A 20,190-nucleotide genomic window follows, 5' to 3' on the forward strand; every position below is an offset into this window, starting at 1 on the left:
TACTCGCTCTTTACACTTGAAGAACAGATGTTGAATGGGCCGAAACGAGCCGCCGCATAACAGCGCAGTTGCCTGCTAACTTCGAAAGAAGGTAGATGCGGTCCCTAGCGCAACTTATAACATCGTCGAAAATCAGTGCGTACGTGAGAGCTTTGGTACACCCTATTAAACAAACGGAAAAATGGAGGCGGTACAATTGGAAAGCGATCCGGGCCCTTCGCATGAAAGTGATGTGATCGAAGAAGATTCTATACACGTTGAAGTGGCGAAACATCAATTGAAAGATGCGTTGGTGTATTTTGAAAGCCTCCTTCGTAACAGTAATCGCATCGCAGCAGAACCGTCTTCATCAATCAACGAAGAAGACATGGTAATTGGGGAAGAAATGTTCCAGAATACGCTGCAGATGCTCGCCGAAAAAACCATCGTTCATGATGAGGAACTGATAGACATTAATGAAATCGACTATAATAATGCCTACGGAGACGTTGAAACGAGTCTCATTGCCAACGAAGCATCAGACGAATACGAGCCGGACGAGAAGAAAAAAAAAGGGTTCTACTATATTTCTCTGGATTACAAAATTAGAGCTGCCAATCTGGCCAAAGAACATCCAGACTGGAGTCTCAAAACTCTACAAAAAAAAGGGGTGCTCTCGTTTGACAAATAAGGGCTATTTATCCAGGTGGGAAGAGCAAATCAAACGTGGCGGTAGCAAATTTGATAAATATTGTACCATCGATTCATGGGTGCATGATCACTTCGTAGAAACTCGACAAAACTTCCAGCAAGTTAGTACCAGAAACCTGCAGCAGTGGGCCTTGGGCGCTGCATGTCAGTTCCCAGATTTCAACTTCAAAGCTTCAAAAACATGGGTCACCGAATTTAAAAAGAAGCATGGGATTCAGCAACGGAAAATCACAAATTTTGTTTCCCGGAAAGAGACGGCTACCCAAGACGAAATTTTGGCCGCAGCAGACACATTTCGGATCCAGACGCGAACGTTGATAACTAACTTCGATAAAGATTTCATAATTAATACTGATCAAACAGGTATGTAAAGAGCTGTTCACAAATGTCACATGACATGATGATAGAATATGATAATCTGATATATGATAGAAAACACAGATTTCGAATATTTCTTATATAAACGATATTTTTATATTTTGTTTGTCAGGGTGCCAGTACCAGTCCACGTTGAACAGAACTCTCGCCGAAAAAGGGTCAAAGGCTGTCCTGGTAACCCGACACGACATGAAAAAAGTGACGCATTCGTATACGGCACAACATTCAATCACGGTGTCTGGACGAGTCTTGCCTCTTGTTTTCGTCTGCCTCCAAGAGTCCACAGGTACGTTTGGACCCAGAGTACAGAAGACAGTCGACGAGTACGCCAAGAAATATACCAACGTTGTTATTACATCCTCCAAATCCGGAAAACTAACAACGGGTCTGTTCATGGACTTCTTGCGTAATACTTTGCAACCGTACGCATAAAAGAAAGAATTTCTCCTTCTGATCGACTCTTGGGGTGGGCAAACGAACCCGGCGTTATAGGATGAGATGTTCCAGGACGATAAGAAGTTACCAACGTGCACTATAAAAGTCATTCCTCCAAGGTGCACTCCTCTCGTCCAACCGTTTGACATGTATTTTTACCGGCAGGTAAAAAATTTGATCAAACGCCTCCAAAATTGTGCTTTTTTAATCGAGCGAAACCGTGACACCAACTCCTGAGACGATTGTATAAAAATCCAATCCATCGTCCACCACCAATTGTCTTCTCCGATTTTTGCCGATATGATACGATACGCGTGGTCTGCATCAAACCTGACGAACGATAGAACAATTTTTCAGAATGTCAATCAGGTGTGTTTTCCAACAGACAATTTAAAAAACAATTGTTCTTGTCAAAACGCATCGTTTATCAGATGTGCTCGATGTCGTGCTCTTTTCTGCTTTCCATGTTTCTATGATAACTATCACTCTGGTTCGTGCGATACTCCAGCTACTTCTGGTCACTAATTGTTAATTATGTGCGAGTGTATACCGAACTTTTCAATAAATTGTATCCACTTGAATATTATTTGTGATATTGTGTTTTATTTCAATTGTTGTTTCGCCACTTCAATGTGTCTAGAATCTTCTTCGATCACGTCACTTTCATGCGAAGAGCCCGGATCGCTCTCCAATTGTGCCGCCTCCATTTTTCCGTTTGTTTAACAGGGTGTACCAAAGCTCTCACGTACGCACTGATCTTCGACGATGTTATAAGTTGTGCTAGGGACCGCATCTACCTTCTTTCGAAGTTAGCAGGCAACTACGCTGTTATGCAGCGGCTCGTTTCGGCCCATTCAACATCTGTCCTTCAAGTGTAAAGAGCGAGTAACGGAGTTTATATTTCATACCTGCCACAGCAAATTTGTGTTCGTGGGGTCTCTATTCTAATTCGAACGTTTGACTTACACTATACGTATTCGTTTCGGAATATCGTTTCTACGTCTTCCGTTAACTATACGTGGTAAACATTATGAAGACAATTAATAACATTTGTGAAATATAACATAATGATGTTCGAAGCCGCCCGTTTCTCCACAATAAACGACTTTCAACAACTTATTATATGCATAATTGTTGCAACTGAATGGCGGGAATTATATATATATTTGAATTACAAAAAATACTAATTACTAAAAAAAAAAAGTTGCATGGCGCGAGATTCGATCCGGCGACCTTCGGACTACGAACCCGAGCGGTTACCGCTGCGCCACGACGCTGTAGAAAATTATTAATCGTAGAGAGTATTTCACCGCAACGGTTTCTTTTAACTGTCGATTTTCTCGACAACGGCTGAGAAGTGCATCTTGGTGCTTTGCCACATTACACCTCTGGCCATGAGCTTTTATTATGTGCAATATGAATCGAATATGAATTTCACAATTGGCGGCCTCCCCTTGTGAGACAGTTCAGGAAGAAATGAAGACTGTAGCGGGTTCGTCTATGCACGGGGAAGTCAGCGCTCGTGCAGTCGCGCGTCGTACCGGCATTCCATACACTATTGTTTGGTTGGTACTTAGGCGTACCCTCCGATGCCATCCCTACAAAATTCATCGGCATAATGAACTATTACCTGGCGATTTAGTGAAGCGGAGGGCATTTGCGGTGTGGCCGCTTCAAAACATGGCAGAAGATGACGATTGGTTGAGTAACTTGTTGTGGACCGACGAAGCTCATTTCACGCTCCGAGGGTCTGTCAACGCCCACAACTGCAGAATTTGGGCTACCGAAAATCCTAGAACTGTCGTGGAAACTCCATTGCAGGACGAGAAAGTCGCGGTATGTGTTGGATTTACCACATCTACCATTATCGGGCCTTTTTTCTTGGAGGAAATGTGTGATTCTGGTTTTGTAACTGCTACCGTGACGGGTGAGAGGTACGCCGATATGTTACAGAATCGCATCATCCCCAGCCTGGTTGATAAACACCTGCTGGAACGTACGATGTTTATGCAGAATGGCGCTCCACCCCATATTGCTAGACGCGTGAAAGACCTCTCGCGCGCGTCGTTTGGTGATGATCGTGTGCTCAGCCGCCACTTTCGTCATGCTTGGCCTCCCAGGTCCACAGACCTCAGTCCGTGCGATTATTGGCTTCGGGGTTACCTGAAGTCGCAAGTGTATCGTGATCGACCGACATCTCTAGGGATGCTGAAAGACAACATCCGACGCCAATGCCTCACCATAACTCCGGACATGCTTTACAGTGCTGTTCACAACATTATTCCTCGACTACAGCTATTGCTGAGGAATGATGGTGCATGTTGTTGTTGTGGTCTTCAGTCCTGAGACTGGTTTGATGCAGCTCTCCATTCTACTCTATCCTGTGCAAGCTTCTTCATCTCCCAGTACCTACTGCAACCTACATCCTTCTGAATCTGCTTAGTGTATTCATCTCTTGGTCTCCCCCTACGATTTTTACCCTCCACACTGCCCTCCAATACTAAATTGGTGATCCCTTGATGCCTCAGAACATGTCCTACCAACCGATCCCTTCTTCTGGACAAGTTGTGCCACAAACTTCTCTTCTCCCCAATCCTATTCAATAATTCCTCATTAGTTATGTGATCTACCCATCTAATCTTCAGCATTCTTCTGTAGCACCACATTTCGAAAGCTTCTATTCTCTTCCTGTCCAAACTATTTACCGTCCATGTTTCGCATCCATACATGGCTACACTCCATACAAATACTTTCAGAAATGACTTCCTGACACTTAAATCTATACTCGATCTTAACAAATTTGTCTTCTTCAGAAACGCTTTCCTTGCCATTGCCAGTCTACATTTTATATCCTCTCTACTTCGACCATCATCAGTTATTTTGCTCCCCAAATAGCAAAACTCCTTTACTACTTTAAGTGTCTCATTTCCTAATCTAATACCCTCAACATCACCCGACTTAATTCGACTACATTCCATTATCCTCGTTTTGCTTTTGTTGATGTTCATCTTATATCCTCCCTTCAAGACACCATCCATTCCGTTCAACTGCTCTTGCAAGTCCTTTGCTGTCTCTGACAGAATTACAAACCTCAAAGTTTTTATTTCTTCTCCATGGATTTTAATACCTACTCCGAACTTTTCTTTTGTTTCCTTTACTGCTTGCTCAATATACAGATTGAATAACATCGGGGCTGATGGTGCATATATTGAGCATTTCCTGTAAAGAACATCATCTTTGCTTTGTCTTACTTTGTTATGCTAATTATTGCTATTGTGATCAGATGAAGCGCCATCTGTCGGACATTTTTTGAGCTTTTGTAATTTTTTGGTTCTAATAAAACCCCATGTCATTGCACGCATGTGTGTCAGTTTGTACCTCTCTGTCTACATTATTCCGTGATTTATTCAGTTTTCAAATTTAACTGACTTTTTGATCACCCGGTATATCTACATTTTTGGAAAAATTGTCGATATGTTATGAACAGACCCAGTATGGATGCCCTCGCAGGCGGCAGAGCGAAGTCAGTGCGCGACCTCCACGTGTGACAGGAGTGCTACCCGCTGGACGGGTGCGTGGGAACGGCGCGGCGTTCACGCAGCGGCCGTGGTCCAGCCAGGGCGGTGACGGCGCTGTGTGTGACCTTTCCTCTCCTCTCCTCTGGCCTAGCTGCTCTCGCGTTTCCCCGCCCTGAAACCCGACCCGCCGCCGACAGCTGGGGTCGCGGCCTGTTGTCGGCACAGTGCACAGCCGACCTCCGGACGTGACGCTTAGCCCTAAGCGGCCGGCTCCCGGAACAGCTTAACCACACTGCTTACTGCTACTCCCCGTAATCGCGCCGCGGCTGCCGAAACCTGAGGCAGGCACTGCTGCTCGTGACTACAAAGGGTTCAAAATGGTTCAGATGGCTCTGAGCACTATGAGACTTAACTTCTGAGGTCATCAGTTCCCTAGAACTCAGAACTACTTAAACCTAACTAACCTAAGGACATCACACACATCCGAGCCCGAGGCAGGATTCGAACCTGCGACCGTAGCGGTCGCGCGGTTCTAGACTGTAGCGCCTAGAACCGCTCGGCCACTCCGGCCGGCTACAAAGAGTTGACACAATAGCATTGTCGTGTGTACAGCGTATTTCTGAGTTGGCGCTGAAACGTTTCTTTCGTCCGTCTTCAGAGCTTACGTCACGTCTCGCAAACTCCCACTAGCGGCTGAAGTCAAAATTCACGTACACTGAATCCCATTTTACTCGAGCGACTTTCTTGCCTCAATTGATCACTCGTCGCAAGTGTGCGTGCAACAACACTCTGGCTGTCTCGCCCGACACGAGGGTTACTTACTTCCAGACGTCAGCGCCAAAATTGCGTGTGTTGTGAGAGCTAACTGCTGCGGAGTTTGCCAACTGGACAGGTGAAAACGAGGTTGTGTGGGACCATCCTTTTTACGAGACAATCGAAATATAGTAACAGAATGCAGCAGCAAGCAGTGCAATTTGCGGTTAGCCAGCCTAGTAGTCCCAAACATAACCCGTGTAGAAGCATTACGGAATTTAAAATTTTAGAAAGCATTCTATAATACACTATGCGACCGAAAGTACCCGGACATCCCCAAAAACATACGTTGTTAATATTAGGTGCATTGTGTTGCCGTCTGCTGCCAGGTACTCCATACCAGCGCCCTGAATGGTTATAAGACATCGTGAGAGAGCAGATTAGGGCGCTCCACGGAACAAACGGTCTTCGAACGTGGTCAGGTGATTGGGTGTCATTTGAGTCATACGTCTGTACGCGAGATTTCCACACTCCTGCACATCCCTAGGACCACTGTTTCCGATGTGATAGTGAAGTGGAAACGTGAAGGGACACGTACAGCACAAAAGCGTACAGGCCGATCTCGTCCGTTGACTGACAAGAGACCGCCGACAGTTGAAGAGGGTTTAATTTAGGATAGGCAGACATCTATCCAGACCATCACACAGGAATTCCAAACTGCAAAGGAATCCACTGCAAGTACTATGACAGTTAGGCGAGAGGCGTGAAAACTTGGATTTCATGGTCGAGCGGCTGCTCTTAAGCCACACATCACGCCAGTAAATGCCAAACGACGCCCCGGTTGGTGTAAGGAGCGTAAAAGTTGGACGATTGAACAGTGGAAAAACGTTGTGTGGAGTGACGGATCGCGGTACACAATGTCGCGATCCAATGGCAGGGTGTGGGTATGGCGAATGCCCGGTGAACGTCATCTGCCAGCGTGTGTAGTGCCAACAGTAAAATTCTGAGGCGGTGGTGTTATGGTGTGGTCGTGTTTTCCATGGACGGGGCTTGCACCGCTTGTTGTTCTCCGTGGCACTATCACAGCACAGGCGTACATTGACGTTTTAAGCACCTTCTAGCGTCCCTCTGTTGTAGAGCAATTCGGAGATGGGGATTGCATCTTTCAACACGATCGAGCACCTGTTCATATTGCACTGCCTGTGGTGGAGTGGTTACACGACAGTAACATCCCTGTAATGGACTGACCTGCACAGAGTCCTGACGTGAATCCTACAGGACACCTTTGGGACTTTTTGGAACGCCGACTTCGTGCCAGGCCTTACTGAGCGACATCGATACCTCTCCTCATTGCAGCACTCTGTGAAGAATGGGCTGCCATTCCCCAAGAAACCTTCCAGCAATTGATTGAAGGTATGCCTGCGAGAGTGGAAGCTGTCATCAAGGCTAAGGGTGGCCCAACACCATATTAAATCCCAGAACTGCCGATGGAGGGCGCCAGAACTTGTAAGTAATTTTCAGCCAAGTGTCCGGATACTTTTGATCCCATAGTGTAGGAGCAATGCAGCGATCGGTATAAAGTGCTAAGAACAAATAAAAACAGTCTGGATCGCGTTTTCAGATTTTTATTCGATAACAACTGGTTTCGGCCCTTTCCTCAGACCACGTTCAGGATTTTCCCCTCCATTAAGATCTGTACAAATCTGTACAAGTAAGGATGAATATTAGAAACGGTCTCGCGGGTACACACTGATGTGGGCAGGAAATATGTTACGCTACTACTGATAAGTGTGGCTCAGTCAACATCTAGCGTCAATAACGCTTAACTTGTAACATAATTGCGTGTTTGCTCTAAAGGGCAGGTGCACGATGATGAAACATTGAAACTGAGGAGGTCGCAAACATATGGGAATGCCAGAAAACATTCAGACTAACCCCACCCCAGAAATCCAATACCTAATAAAAGATCCCAACCAACATACATAGTAAGGTCATACCAATTCCCATCAAGGCAGCGCGGTAGAGAACGGTTACAGGCGGTAGAGAACGATTACAGAAATCGTGCTGAAGCTCAAGAAACTACGCAGAACAAACATAGATTAGGTTTATTGTCCAAAGGGAGCATCGTCTTGTAAACAAAATTCTTTTGTTTTTCAGCCTCGGTTGTACTGGTACGAAATACTGTATCATATGATGACCACGTCATGAGAAGTTGAAACGATTCACGATGCCAGTTGTGTGACCCCAGGCTGAAAAAAGAACACAGTAAAAAGAATTTTGTATTACACAGGGTCAGAAGTCACCAGTGTTGCCAAATTGTGAAGTTACATGGTTACCAAAGAACTGTCGAACGCCTGCCATTAATTGCTTGGCAGTATGGACCATGACTCGATGTTACTGAAACCAGTAGTTACAAAGATTGGGAAAATTAGGGAGTTGTCTTCTACAAACGCCTCAAGCAAAGCCACAAAGTGTTCACATGTGCCTATTGTAGGATTCATTCTCTCACCTTCGAAGAAGTAAGACTGCATTACAACTCGCATTGATACGACACACCAAACTTTAACCTTTATGCTGTATAACGGTCATCTGTGCCGTTGACAAAAGTTTTCAGATACCCAGTACCTGCAGTTCCGCTTATTTACGTACCCACTGGTATCTAAATAAGCCTTATCCTACATGAAAACACTGTCAAATAAACTCGAGCCGAAATTAATTTTTTCCATAATTTTTCACAGAACTGTTGTGATGTATTATGGTCTGACGGTTTCAGTTCCTGCGCAACTTGAGTTTTATAAGGGTGCAACTGTGGAGCGTTTGTCAGACGGTTGTTCAGCTTACATTTATGCTCCCGTGTGTTTCCTTCCCTATAGTCCTGAATTCCTTCCATTTGCCATCCGAGGTGTTTCAACGTTGCTTGGGGTTTGTTGAGTGTGTTTTCCTCCTGGTGGATTCTTTTTTAGAGCCGAACCTGTCTGCTCAGAACTCTCGAACCATGTCTTCATGGTGTGTTAAAATACCATGCAACTGTGACGTCCTAAATTGTATCGATGTGTTAATTGCTTTGCAACAACAGACAGACTGTCGCCATCCTTATGAGATTGCTTCTTGGCAAATGCATGTTGTCAACCAACTTAGTTTTCCATAATTACTAAACGGAAATGCCGCTATCACCTTTCTACCAGCTCCTCTGTGAGGGTCACGATTAACCCTTCAAGTGACACTGGTAAACATATATACCACTGGCCTTGAAAGCTGTTTATTACCCTATTTACTATGAACAATCGATTGTGTTGATGCTAAGATACACACAGTAGTTTCTCTTATGAGAATGAATACCATTTTTATGTCTCTTAGTCACTAGGCTTCAGATGTTAGTGAACAATTGCGTAATGCTACGAGTATTTACAGATGGCCTTTGAGGCACTCGTCTTCAGAGATGATTTTGTGTTGGGCTAGCAGTTGTCGCCTGTGGATTTACTCTTCTGATATATCAACGGTAATTTCAATTAGCAGCAACATTTCCTACATTAAAAAATATAACATCAATAGAGGATTTTTTTGTAAGCATTTTTACAGTTAATTTCCTTCCGCGTCGTACATGCGAGCAAACAAATTGTAGTGAATTCGGTTCCTAGTTACATCCAATTTTACTGATTATGTGCTGTGAAATGCTTCTGCTAATGCCGAGTGAACGTTGCAGATACTAGAATATTGCTTCACAAATTGTCTCCAAACTGTTCGCCGCTGAAATAATAAAAATTATTTCCGTTAACAGTACACGTGTATGATGATACTGAAAATATGCAACATGACAAGAACAGTTTTGCACACACTTGAATGTAATAGGCATATTGTTTACTATTTTCTGGTTGGTTGTTATAGTTAATGGGATCATATCCTGGCATTCGTTAATATTTCTTTTAGAGCTGTAAGAATGACTTCGAGGGGGTGGTATAGTTCCATGGCAGACGAAGTTCTGGCCGTTGGTGTAATGAAATCGTGGAAAGAGGTTACGGAAGAGCAGAATATTCAGAATTTGGAGACTGATGCAGATGATGTAGCTACTATTTCTACAGTTTCAAAAACTACAACAGTATGTTTTTGGTAATGTGCGAAACACAATGTCAATGGACCAGTGGCTGAAGCGCCTGGTACAGATGCAGCGGGTAGGGTAGTAGGGTAGACTGATTACCTGTGCTCAAAGAAGTATTTTATGAAAGTCGTGGAACTGTCGCTGAACTGAAGTGGCTGCAGATGTGAATTTATACGCCAGGTCTTAAGTTGGTTTTGAAGAGCAGTCGTTAAGGAAATGTCGTTCTCATTGGTATGAGTGTTTACCGCCCCACGGTGGACTTAAAAATGCATAGTAAATCGAGCAGTTTTATTGGTTAATATTCCCAATCAGCACATACTGACATGCATTTTGTTGTTACGCTAGAAATATTGTCTCAAATCTCCAAAGTTTAATTCGTGCTACAAATGACGTAACAGCCATATTATTTCAACCAATGCGCAGTGTCACGCCCCACTTTTCTACAGACTTTGTCCTTGTTTGCAATATTTCCTGCCATCTGAGAAGAAGAGTATAGAAGGCTGTGAGACCGTCGACGATGCGATTACTTATGATTTATCAAAGAAATGCACACATGGTGGAACACAAAACTTAAACTAAAGCTTAAATAACCTCATTTACAAATGCGCCGAAAGATAATATTGTAGTAATCTACTAATGTTAAAATTCCTCTTGTGGTTCTTGTCTAATGTTCAATGATGGTAGTACTGGAGCAGTCAGGACCACTATGAAGCTAGGATTTGATGGAGGCTGCTTCACTGAATACCTGCTGAAGAAGATTGATGATGTGCATATTGCTAGTTCTGAAATGTCAGTCAAGGATACTGGCAAAACGGCACGCAAGGTGGATAAGAGTAGATGAAGAGAGTTACATGAAGACGAAAATGATAAAATGTGTCGTTATTGTCAATATTAAGGTGCTTTTATCTGGCATAAATGCTAGTAAAATCTTTTTCCTGCATTTTCCGCAACTTTCATTTTTCAGAGTGTAAGGAACATTTTCTGCTGAGCCATTGGATATAAAAAGGTGAATTTGCTACAGACTTTGTGCATACTGTAACACAACTTCCTGTGGTAAAAAATTTTTCATAGTGCATTACCGTCAAATTTATTTAAATTTTTGAGGAACTAAAAACACACACAATTTTTTTTTAAATGTTGAGAGAGTTCTAAGACTGTTATTAAAAAATTGGTACAGAGATTTGTTTAACTAATTGCTAAGAATAATCTACCACATTTTGAAAGTCATAAGAAAGTAACCTTTGAGAAAATGTTCTTCGTATGATAGTATGTGCTCTAAAAGTATCCAACAACGTCTTATCAAATTATTTGCCAAAAAGACTGAAAAAATTTCAGGTTATAGCCTGTAACGTAATGACAACATGCAGGTTCAATTATCTTCCAAACAGTAAAAGTCCCATTAGATTATATGTATCCGTGTGTTTTCTTATATGTCCCATTGTAAAGGATTAATATCCCATCCGGAACACCAGCTTGGGGAGAGGAGACGTTTTGCATTTGCCCGTTCACTATGTCTTTGCTGGATATTCGTGATTGTCTGTACTGTGTAATGTGTGGAGACGTAGCGGCAGCGCGCCTGTGATGACGGCAACCCGGCTCTCGCGTTGCAGCCGGCGGCGGTGGCGGCGCTGCGGCGCTGGACGAGCGCCGAGGCGCTGGGTGACGTCACGGTGCTGCCAGACTGCAGCGTGCGACTGCCCCCCGCCAGCGACGCCGACGCCGACGAGACGGACCACCGCCTGCCGTCGCCCGAGGAGCAGCTCGCCACGGTGAGCTGACCCACCGTACATTTCAAGAATAACTATCGCTTTCAATGGATACTCTCATCCACTGATACGCTCACTAAATGCGCCTCCTCCCTCTTTTTTTGAGACAAATTCTTCATCCTTAATTAGCACTTGCGCCCAATATCCTCGATTATTTGCTTATATATTACAACCTCTGTCTTCCCGTAGTTTTCCCCCCTCTATAGCTCCCTCCAGCACCTCGAGCGTTACCTCTGTCTTAACACATACCCTACCATTCCGTCCCTTCTTCTAGTCAGTGTTTCCTACTTATTCCTTTCCTCTCCGATTCTCCAGAGAACATCCTCATTTTCCTATCTTATCGGGCAACTTGATTTTCACTAACTTTCTCTACGAGACATCTCAAACTCTTCGATTCTCTTCTTATCTGCTTTTGCACAGTCGAGATTTACTTCCAATACAATGCTATGCTCCAGACGTACATTTCAGAAGTTTTTTCCTAAAATTATGGCCTTCTTTTAGTGTAGAATGCTCTCTTTGCCTGTGTAGCACTCATTGCTTCACTTCCAAGGCATCAGCAGAATGTCTTTACCTTGTGTACTTCGTTGTTCCCAATTATGCTGTTAACTTTATCGCTAATCAGAATTCTGCTGCTTCTCATTACTTCTGTTTTTCTTTAGTTTACATTTATTCGATTTTTTTGCATAGACTTTGGTTTGAAACGAGTTATACATAAGGAAAAATACATGTCTTGTGACCTCGTTACCTGTCACAAGACTACCATTCTGGCCAGTGTATATTCCTCTGGACTGTTTTTCCTACAAGCTAATACTAGCTTATCTATTAGAACTACCCATTAAAACTACCCTCCACCTAGTTTTACATAACAAACTAACAGTGATCACTATGGACTAAAAACAATAAAAAGTGATTGAGAAGCAACTGAGAGAATGAAAGATATTTAAAATTTATGACTTTTCACAACTCGTTATTAGTCACATCCGATAATGATCATTAAGTGATAGAAACTAGTAACCATTCGTGCCAACTTGCGATTGAGTCTGTTAAAATATCTGACGGAAAATAAAATCGCAACGCTGAAAAATAATTAAAAATAGTAATGAAACTTCGCGAATACATTTGTCTAGGTAACATATTTAAATGATTAATACTGCAATGTCACAGTTTAATGAAAGCACGAGATAAGCCAATGCAAATGTCAAATTCTGGTGCATAAATAACCGGTTTAACTGCCAGAATTCAAACATGCTTGCATTGTGTTGTACAGGTCCCAGATATCAGTTTCTTGAATGAAGTTCCACCCCTGTTGCACTTTTTCGGTCAATACAGAGACGGTTAAAGCTGGTTATGGATGTCGCTCGAGTTGTCGTCCGAAGATGCCCCATATGAGCTCGATTGAAGACATATCTGGCGATCGAGAAAGTCAAAACAACATGTCGACACTGTGTAGGGCGTGTTGTGTTACAACAGCGGTATGTGGTCGAGTGCTATCCTGTTGGAAAACACACCGTGGAATGCTGATTATGAACGGCAAAGCAACAGCTAGAATCACCATACTGGCGTACAAATTTACACGTAGGATGCGTGGGATAACCACGGAAGTGCTACTGCTGTCATACGAATTAGCACCCCAGACTGTAACTTTTGGTGTAGGTCCAGGTGTCTAGCAGGCAGACAGGTTGGTTGCAGATCCTCAATTGGTCTCCTTGAAACCAACACACAGCCATCGCTGGCACCAAGGCAGAAGAAGCTTTCATCGGAAAACACAACAGACCTCCACCCTGCCCTCCAGTGAGCCCCCGCTTGACAAGACTGAAATCGCGAGAAGCTGTCGTTTGTGGCCAGTGGAATGCACACTACTGAGCGTCTGGCTCAGAGCTGTCTTTGAAGTAACCGATTTGTAACAGTTCGTTGTGTGATTGTGGTGCCACCTGCTGCTCAGATTTCTGCTGCAGATGCAGTCGATGCACCATAGCCATACGCCGAATGCGATTCTCTTCACTCTCGGTGGTCTCGTGGTCGTGCGGTAGCGTTCTCGCTTCCCACGCCCGGGTTCCCGGGTTCGATTCCCGGCGGGGTCAGGGATTTTCTCTGCCTCGTGATGGCTGGGTATTGTGTGCTGTCCTTAGGTTAGTTAGGTTTAAGTAGTTCTAAGTTCTAGGGCACTGATGACCATAGATGTTAAGTCCCATGGTGCTCAGAGCCATTTGAACCATTTGAACCACTCTCGGTGGTGCCACATGACCGTCCGGAGCCCGGTCTTCTTGCGACAGTACATTCTCGTGACTACCGCTGCCAGAAATCCTGTACAGTGGCTACATTGCAGCCAAGTCTTTCTGCAGTATCGCAGAAGGAACATCCATCTTCTCATAGCCCTATTACACAACCTCGTTCAAAATGGTTCAAATGGCTCTGAGCACTATGGGACTTAACATCTGAGGTCATCAGTCCCCTAGAACTTAGAACTACTTAAACCTAACTAACCTAAGGACATCACACACATCCATGCCCGAGGCAGGATTCGAACCTGCGACCGTAGCAGTCGCGAGGTTCCGGACTGAAGCGCCTAGAACCGCTAGACCACCGCGGCCGGCCAAGCTCGTTCAAACTCAATGACATCTTGATAATGGCGTCTTTGTCGCCTTAAAAGCATTCTTGACTAACATGAACTTACCACGCCCAATCTCAAAGGTCACTAACGCTCGTGACCATTACAGCATGTATTTAAAGCAAACTTGATTTTATTCCCATAGTGCCGCTACCACCGCCTCTCTTAAGCGACTGGCGCGAAATTTGAATAGACGTCATCTTTCAGATGTAGAAATACGCCTGACAACTTTCGTGTATGTCGCACAACTTTCTTGGTGTTGCGATATTTTTTCGCCAGTATAAATATATTTCTTAATATACTTGTCACGCAAGTGTGAAGCAGTCGACAAGTAGTAGGCAGTTTTTGTTTTAGCAAGCTTTAGGGAGAGACGGGTAATATACAATATGTACAAGTGCCAAGAGGGAATAATAGGAATGGACGACCAAGAACGAAGTGCTCGGATTAAGGGGGGTAGGACGTCAAACGGGCCGACTTGGAGCAGGAGAGGCACCACAAGATATTTTAATTTCCACTGTCTATACTTTTACTAGTAAATTCATAAAACTTCGTCAGCATGACGAGGAAGGATTCAGGATTCACACTAGTAGCAGCGGAAGTTCAAAAACATAATAAAATAATTTTTTTTACATGTGAAATTTCATCTTTTTTTTCTCTTACTATTGGCTGCATTTGTTGCTATAGGTACACTTTTCTTCATAAGTAAGAGAGACTGTTCGATGAATTTTGCACAGCATACAAACCATACTTACAGGTGTCTGAAACTCTAGGATCTATTTAATTTATGAAAAAATGGATGAGCTGTTACGTTTTAAACTTTATGTTTAGAAAACAATAAAATTTTGTAGTTAATTATCTCAATTTTTACCACAGTTTTTAATAGATTTGGAAAATTCTAGACTTTCATACACCTGTAAGTATGGTTTGTATGCTGTGCAAAATTTATCAAAGAATCTCCCTTACTTGTGAAGAAAAATGTACCTATAGCAACAAATGCAGCCACAGTAAGTGAAAAAATGATGCAATTTCATATCTAAAAAAATTATTTTGTTATGTTTTTGAACTTCCGCTGCTACGAGTGTGAATTCTGAATCCTTCCTGGGCATGCTGACAAAGTTTTATGAATTTACTAGTAAACGTATAGACAGTGGAAATTAAAATATCCTGTGGTGCCTCTCCTGCTCCGAGTCGGCCCGTTTGACATCCTACCCCCCTTAAAAAGGGTGTAATACCGGGATGTAGTCTTTCCCTCCTACTGTTCAATCAATACATCGAAGAAGCAATGATGGAAATTAAAGAAAGGTTCAGGAGTGGAATTAAAATTCAAGGTGGAAGGATATCAATGATATGATTCGCTGATGACATTGCTATCCTGAGTGAAAGTGAAGAAGAACTACGTGATCTGCTGAACGGAATGAACAATCTAATGAGTACAGAATATGCACTGAGAGTAAATCGAAGAAAGACGAAAGTAATGAGAAGTAGCAGAAATGGGAACAGCGAGAAACTTACCATCCGGATTGATGGTCACGGAGTACATGAAGTTAAGGAATTAAGCTACCTAGGCAGTAAAATAAGCCAATTGCGGACGGAGCAAGGAGGACATCAGAAGCAGACTAGAAATGGCTAAAAGTGTACTCCTGGTCAAGAGAAGTCTATACAATAAACATAGGCCTTAATTTGAGAAAGAAATTTCTGAGAATGTACGTCTGGAGTACAGCATTGTATGGTAGTGAAACATGAACTGTGGGAAAACCAGAACAGAAGAGAATCGAAGCATTTGAAATGTGGTGCTCCAGACGAATGTTGAAAATTAGGCGGACTGATAAGATAAGGAATAAGGAGATTCCGCACAGAATCGGAGAGGAAAGGAATATGTGGCAAACATTGTTAAGGAGAAGGGACGGGATGATAGGATATCTGTTAAAACATGAGGGAATGGCCTCCATGGTAGCAGAGGGAACTGTAGAGGGCAAAAACTGTAGAGGAAGACAGAGACTGGAATACATGCAGCAAATAATTGAGTATGTAGATTGTAAGTGCTACTCTGAGATGAAGAGGTTGGCACAGGAGACTAATTCGAGGCAGGCCGCATCAAACCAGTCAGAAGACTGATGAACAAGAAAGAAAGAAAAGTAATCTTAAGTAATTTCAGTGGCTGGGTACTCTAATTCCAGTTTCCGCTTCTCACTAAATTTAGGAGCCTACCCGTCCAGGTAGCAGTGTTTGTTTAAGTGCAGCGTCTAGGACAGGGAGGTGCACTGGTGTTTCTGTCCCGGCTTCCCCTCAGTCCATGTTTCAATCCATATATTGGTGTGCTCCAAACGTACATTCTCAGAAATTTCTTTCTCAAATTAAGGCCTATGTTTGATACTAGCAGACTTCTCTTGGTCAGGAATGCCCTTCTTACCTGTGCTAGTCTCATTTTTATGTCGTCCTTGCTCTTTCCATCATGGGTTATTATGCTGCCCAGGTAGCAGAGTTCCTTAACTTCGTCTACTTCGTGATCCGTAGTTTTGATAAGTTTCTCTCTGCTCTGATTTCCGCTACTTCTCATTACTTTCTCCTTTCTTCGGTTTATTCTCAGTCCATATCCTGTACTCATTAAACTGTTCATTCCATTCAGCAGATCCTGTACTTCTTTTTCACTTTCACTCAGAATAGCAATATCATCAGTGAATCATATCGTTGATATCCTTTCACCTTGAATTTTAGTCCCATTCTTGAACCTTTCTTTTATTTCCGTCACTGCTTCTTCAATGTATAGATTGAACAGTAGAGGCGAAAATCTACATCCCTGTCTTACTCCCTTTTTAATCAGAACACTTTGTTCTTGGTCTTAAAGACCTACTGTTCCCTCTTGTTTCTTATATACAAGGTGAGTCACTAACTATTGCCACCTAGAATAACTCCGAAAGTATGATAGTAGCTGAAAAGTTCGCGGGACGAATGTAGCATGGGACAACGGGGGTCATAATATGGCGTTGGTTTTTTGTTGCTAGGTGGGGTCGCTTCAGAGATATGAAGGTCAGCTTTGTTTTTTTAAATGGGTTGCTATAGTTTGGTACTTATTTTCTGATAGCGGCTATCGAGACGAATCCAGTGATGTGCAACAGTAAGGTCTTTGAAGGTCAACGAAGGTCACAAAGGTGGCATGAATGTCCATTTACAGAAGTGTTAGAAATGATGACCATTGGTATCAATGCAGTGCTACAATCTTCTTATAATGGATTGAGTGGTATTCCTTATGCGTCGCATTGAATTCTGCCGATGGGCTCAACTTCAGATTCAGAGGGATGACACATTTATTAATTTCTTTTTATTTACTGACAAGGCTACAATCACGAACCACGGTCCCGGGTTCGATTCCCCGGTGAGGGATTTTCACCTGCCTCGAGATGACTGGGTGTTTGTGTTGTCCTCATCATTTCATCATCATTCGTGAATGTGGCGAGATTGAGCTGAGCAAAGGTTGGGAATTTGTACGGGCGCTGATAACCGCGCAGTTGAGCGCCCCACAAACCAAACATCATCATCATCATCACACGTCATCATCACGAACCATGGAAATGTTAATTTCCATAACATGCATTATTGGGCAACTGAAAATCTATGTTGGCTGCGGCAAGTTACACACCAAAAAACGTAGTCGGTGAATGTACGGTGTGGGATTCTGGAGGACAGAATGGTAGGCCCCTATTTCATGGAAGGAAATCTTAATGGTAGGAAGTACAAGACATTCCTGTAAGAAACATTAGGTCTGTTATTGGAAGAAATATCTTTAGGAACAAGGAATGCCGTCCGCTGTTGCCGAGCGGTTCTAGGTGCTTCAGTCTGGAAACGCGCGACTGCTACGGTCGCACGTTCGAATCCTGCTTCGGGCATGGATGTGTGTGATGCCCTTAGGTTAGTTATGTTTAAGTAGTTCTAAGTTCTAATGACCTCATATGTTGTCCCATAGTGCTTGCCATTTTACCATTTGAAGAAGGAACAGAACGTGGTATCAACACGATGGGTGCCCGCCACATATTTCGCTGATGGCTAGAAATGAGTTACAGAGACAATTCCCAAATCGTTGGATTGGACGCGGAGGAGATGTGTGGTGGGCGGCTCGTTCGGCAGACTTGACGCCTCTGGATTTTTTCTTGTGGGGATCCGTCAAAGACATTGTTTATAAAGAAGTTCCAACTACTCTTGAAGATATGCGAGAGAGAGAGTTGTCAGAGCACGTGCTTCGATAAGTGCCTAAGTGATAAGGAATACCACTCAATCCATGATAATAATATTGCAGCACTGCATTGATACCAATGGTCAGCCGGCAGGAGTGGCCGTGCGGTTCTAGGCGCTACAGTCTGGAGCCGAGCGACCGCTCCGGTCGCAGGTTCGAATCCTGCCTCGGGCATGGATGTGTATGATATCCTTAGGTAAGTTCTAGGCGACTGATGACCTCAGAAGTTAAGTCGCATAGTGCTCAGAGCCATTTGAACCAATGGTCATCACTTGGGACACCTTCTGTAAATGGACGTTCATGGCACCTTTTTGACCTTCGTTGACCTTCAAAGGCCTTACTGTTACACATCATTGGATTCGTCTCGATAGCCGCTATCAGAAAATAAGTACCAAATTATAGCATCCCATTTAAAGAAACAAAGTTGACCTTCATATCTTTGAAGCGACCCCACCTAGCAACAAAAAACCAACGTCATATTACGGCTCCCATTGTCCCATGCAACTTTGTCCCACAAACTTTTCAGCTCCTATCATACTTTCGGAGTTATTCTTAGTGGCAATAGTTAGTGACTCACCCTGTATACTGTATACTACCTGTCTTTCCCTATAGATTACGCCTATTTTACTCAGAATTTCAAACATCTTGCACCATTTTAGGTTGTTGAACGCATTTCCCAGGTCGACAAATCCCATGAAAGTGTCTTCATTTCTCTTAAGTCTCGCTTGCAATACAAACCGCAACGTCAGAACTGCCTCTCTTCCTGAAAGCGAACTGATCGTCATCAAAAAGATCCTCAATTTTCTTTTCCATTTTTCTGTATGTTATTCTCGTCAGCAGATCTTAGTACTAGACAAAAATTTCAGCTCGATATCTCCAGTTTCTTGAGAAAAAGGGATTTTAATAGACGGACAACGAAGTGATCCTATCTGCGTTCCATTTCCACCGACTGCGGTACGGAACAGTAACAAGTAGGTAAAGTGCTAGGCTCGCCATGTCGTTGGTATTTTTTTTTTTTTTTTGACAAAAACGAGTGGTCGTCGCCTTTGCCGACCCTGACCTGCCTCGCTGGCGGCCGCGACCTGGGTGTACTGGCGGTGACGTGCGCCGTGCTGCTCCACAGGTGGCGCTGAGGTTCCCGGGCCACATGGTCGCGGTGGACGTGTCGGGGCGCGCCTTCCAGCGGATGTCGCTGGTCCGCAGGTCGCAGCAGCTGGGCCCGGGAGCGGGCCGGGAGGCGGCCGGGGGCGGCGGCGGAGGTGGGGGCGGCGGGGGCCGGGCGCGCCGCTCCAGGCACAAGCGCCGCAACACGCTCGCCGGCACAGACCGCCGCGAGATCCGGCAGGCGCTCGCCAGGTGGGTAGTGGACAAACCTCTGATCGGCTGCTGCTGTGATAGCTGTCCTGTAAACAACTAGAGTGTAGTATGAGCTTGCCCTATCGCGGTCCTCTGGATTGTTAGTTTTGTTAAATTCTATATTTACAGTGATTAATCAAAAAATAAATACTGAATACTGCATTTTTTTTTTTTTTTTTTTTTTTGCATTTGGGGAGCAAAATAACTGATGATGGTCGAAGTAGAGAAGATATAAAATGTAGACTGGCAATGGCAAAGAAAGCGTTTCTGAAGAAGAGAAATTTGTTAACATCGGGTATAGATTTAAGTGTCAGGAAGTCGTTTCTGAAAGTATTTGTATGGAGTGTAGCCATGTAGGGAAG

At 43.7% G+C, this 20,190-nt stretch overlaps 1 protein-coding gene across 1 annotated transcript in view; it reads left to right on the top strand.

Moving 5' to 3' along the window:
• The window catches only part of LOC124597760 (mucin-19-like), a 503,731-nt gene that overhangs the window by 433,044 nt on the left and 50,497 nt on the right, over window positions 1-20,190 (top strand). The window contains exons 3-4 of the mRNA XM_047135958.1: window positions 11,481-11,639; window positions 19,596-19,709. Coding sequence (XP_046991914.1) covers window positions 11,481-11,639; window positions 19,596-19,709 — 273 coding nt within the window. The remainder of the gene's footprint in view (window positions 1-11,480; window positions 11,640-19,595; window positions 19,710-20,190) is intronic.

The sequence above is a fragment of the Schistocerca americana genome, chromosome 1 (assembly GCF_021461395.2).
Source record: "Schistocerca americana isolate TAMUIC-IGC-003095 chromosome 1, iqSchAmer2.1, whole genome shotgun sequence".
NCBI lineage: Eukaryota > Metazoa > Arthropoda > Insecta > Orthoptera > Acrididae > Schistocerca > Schistocerca americana.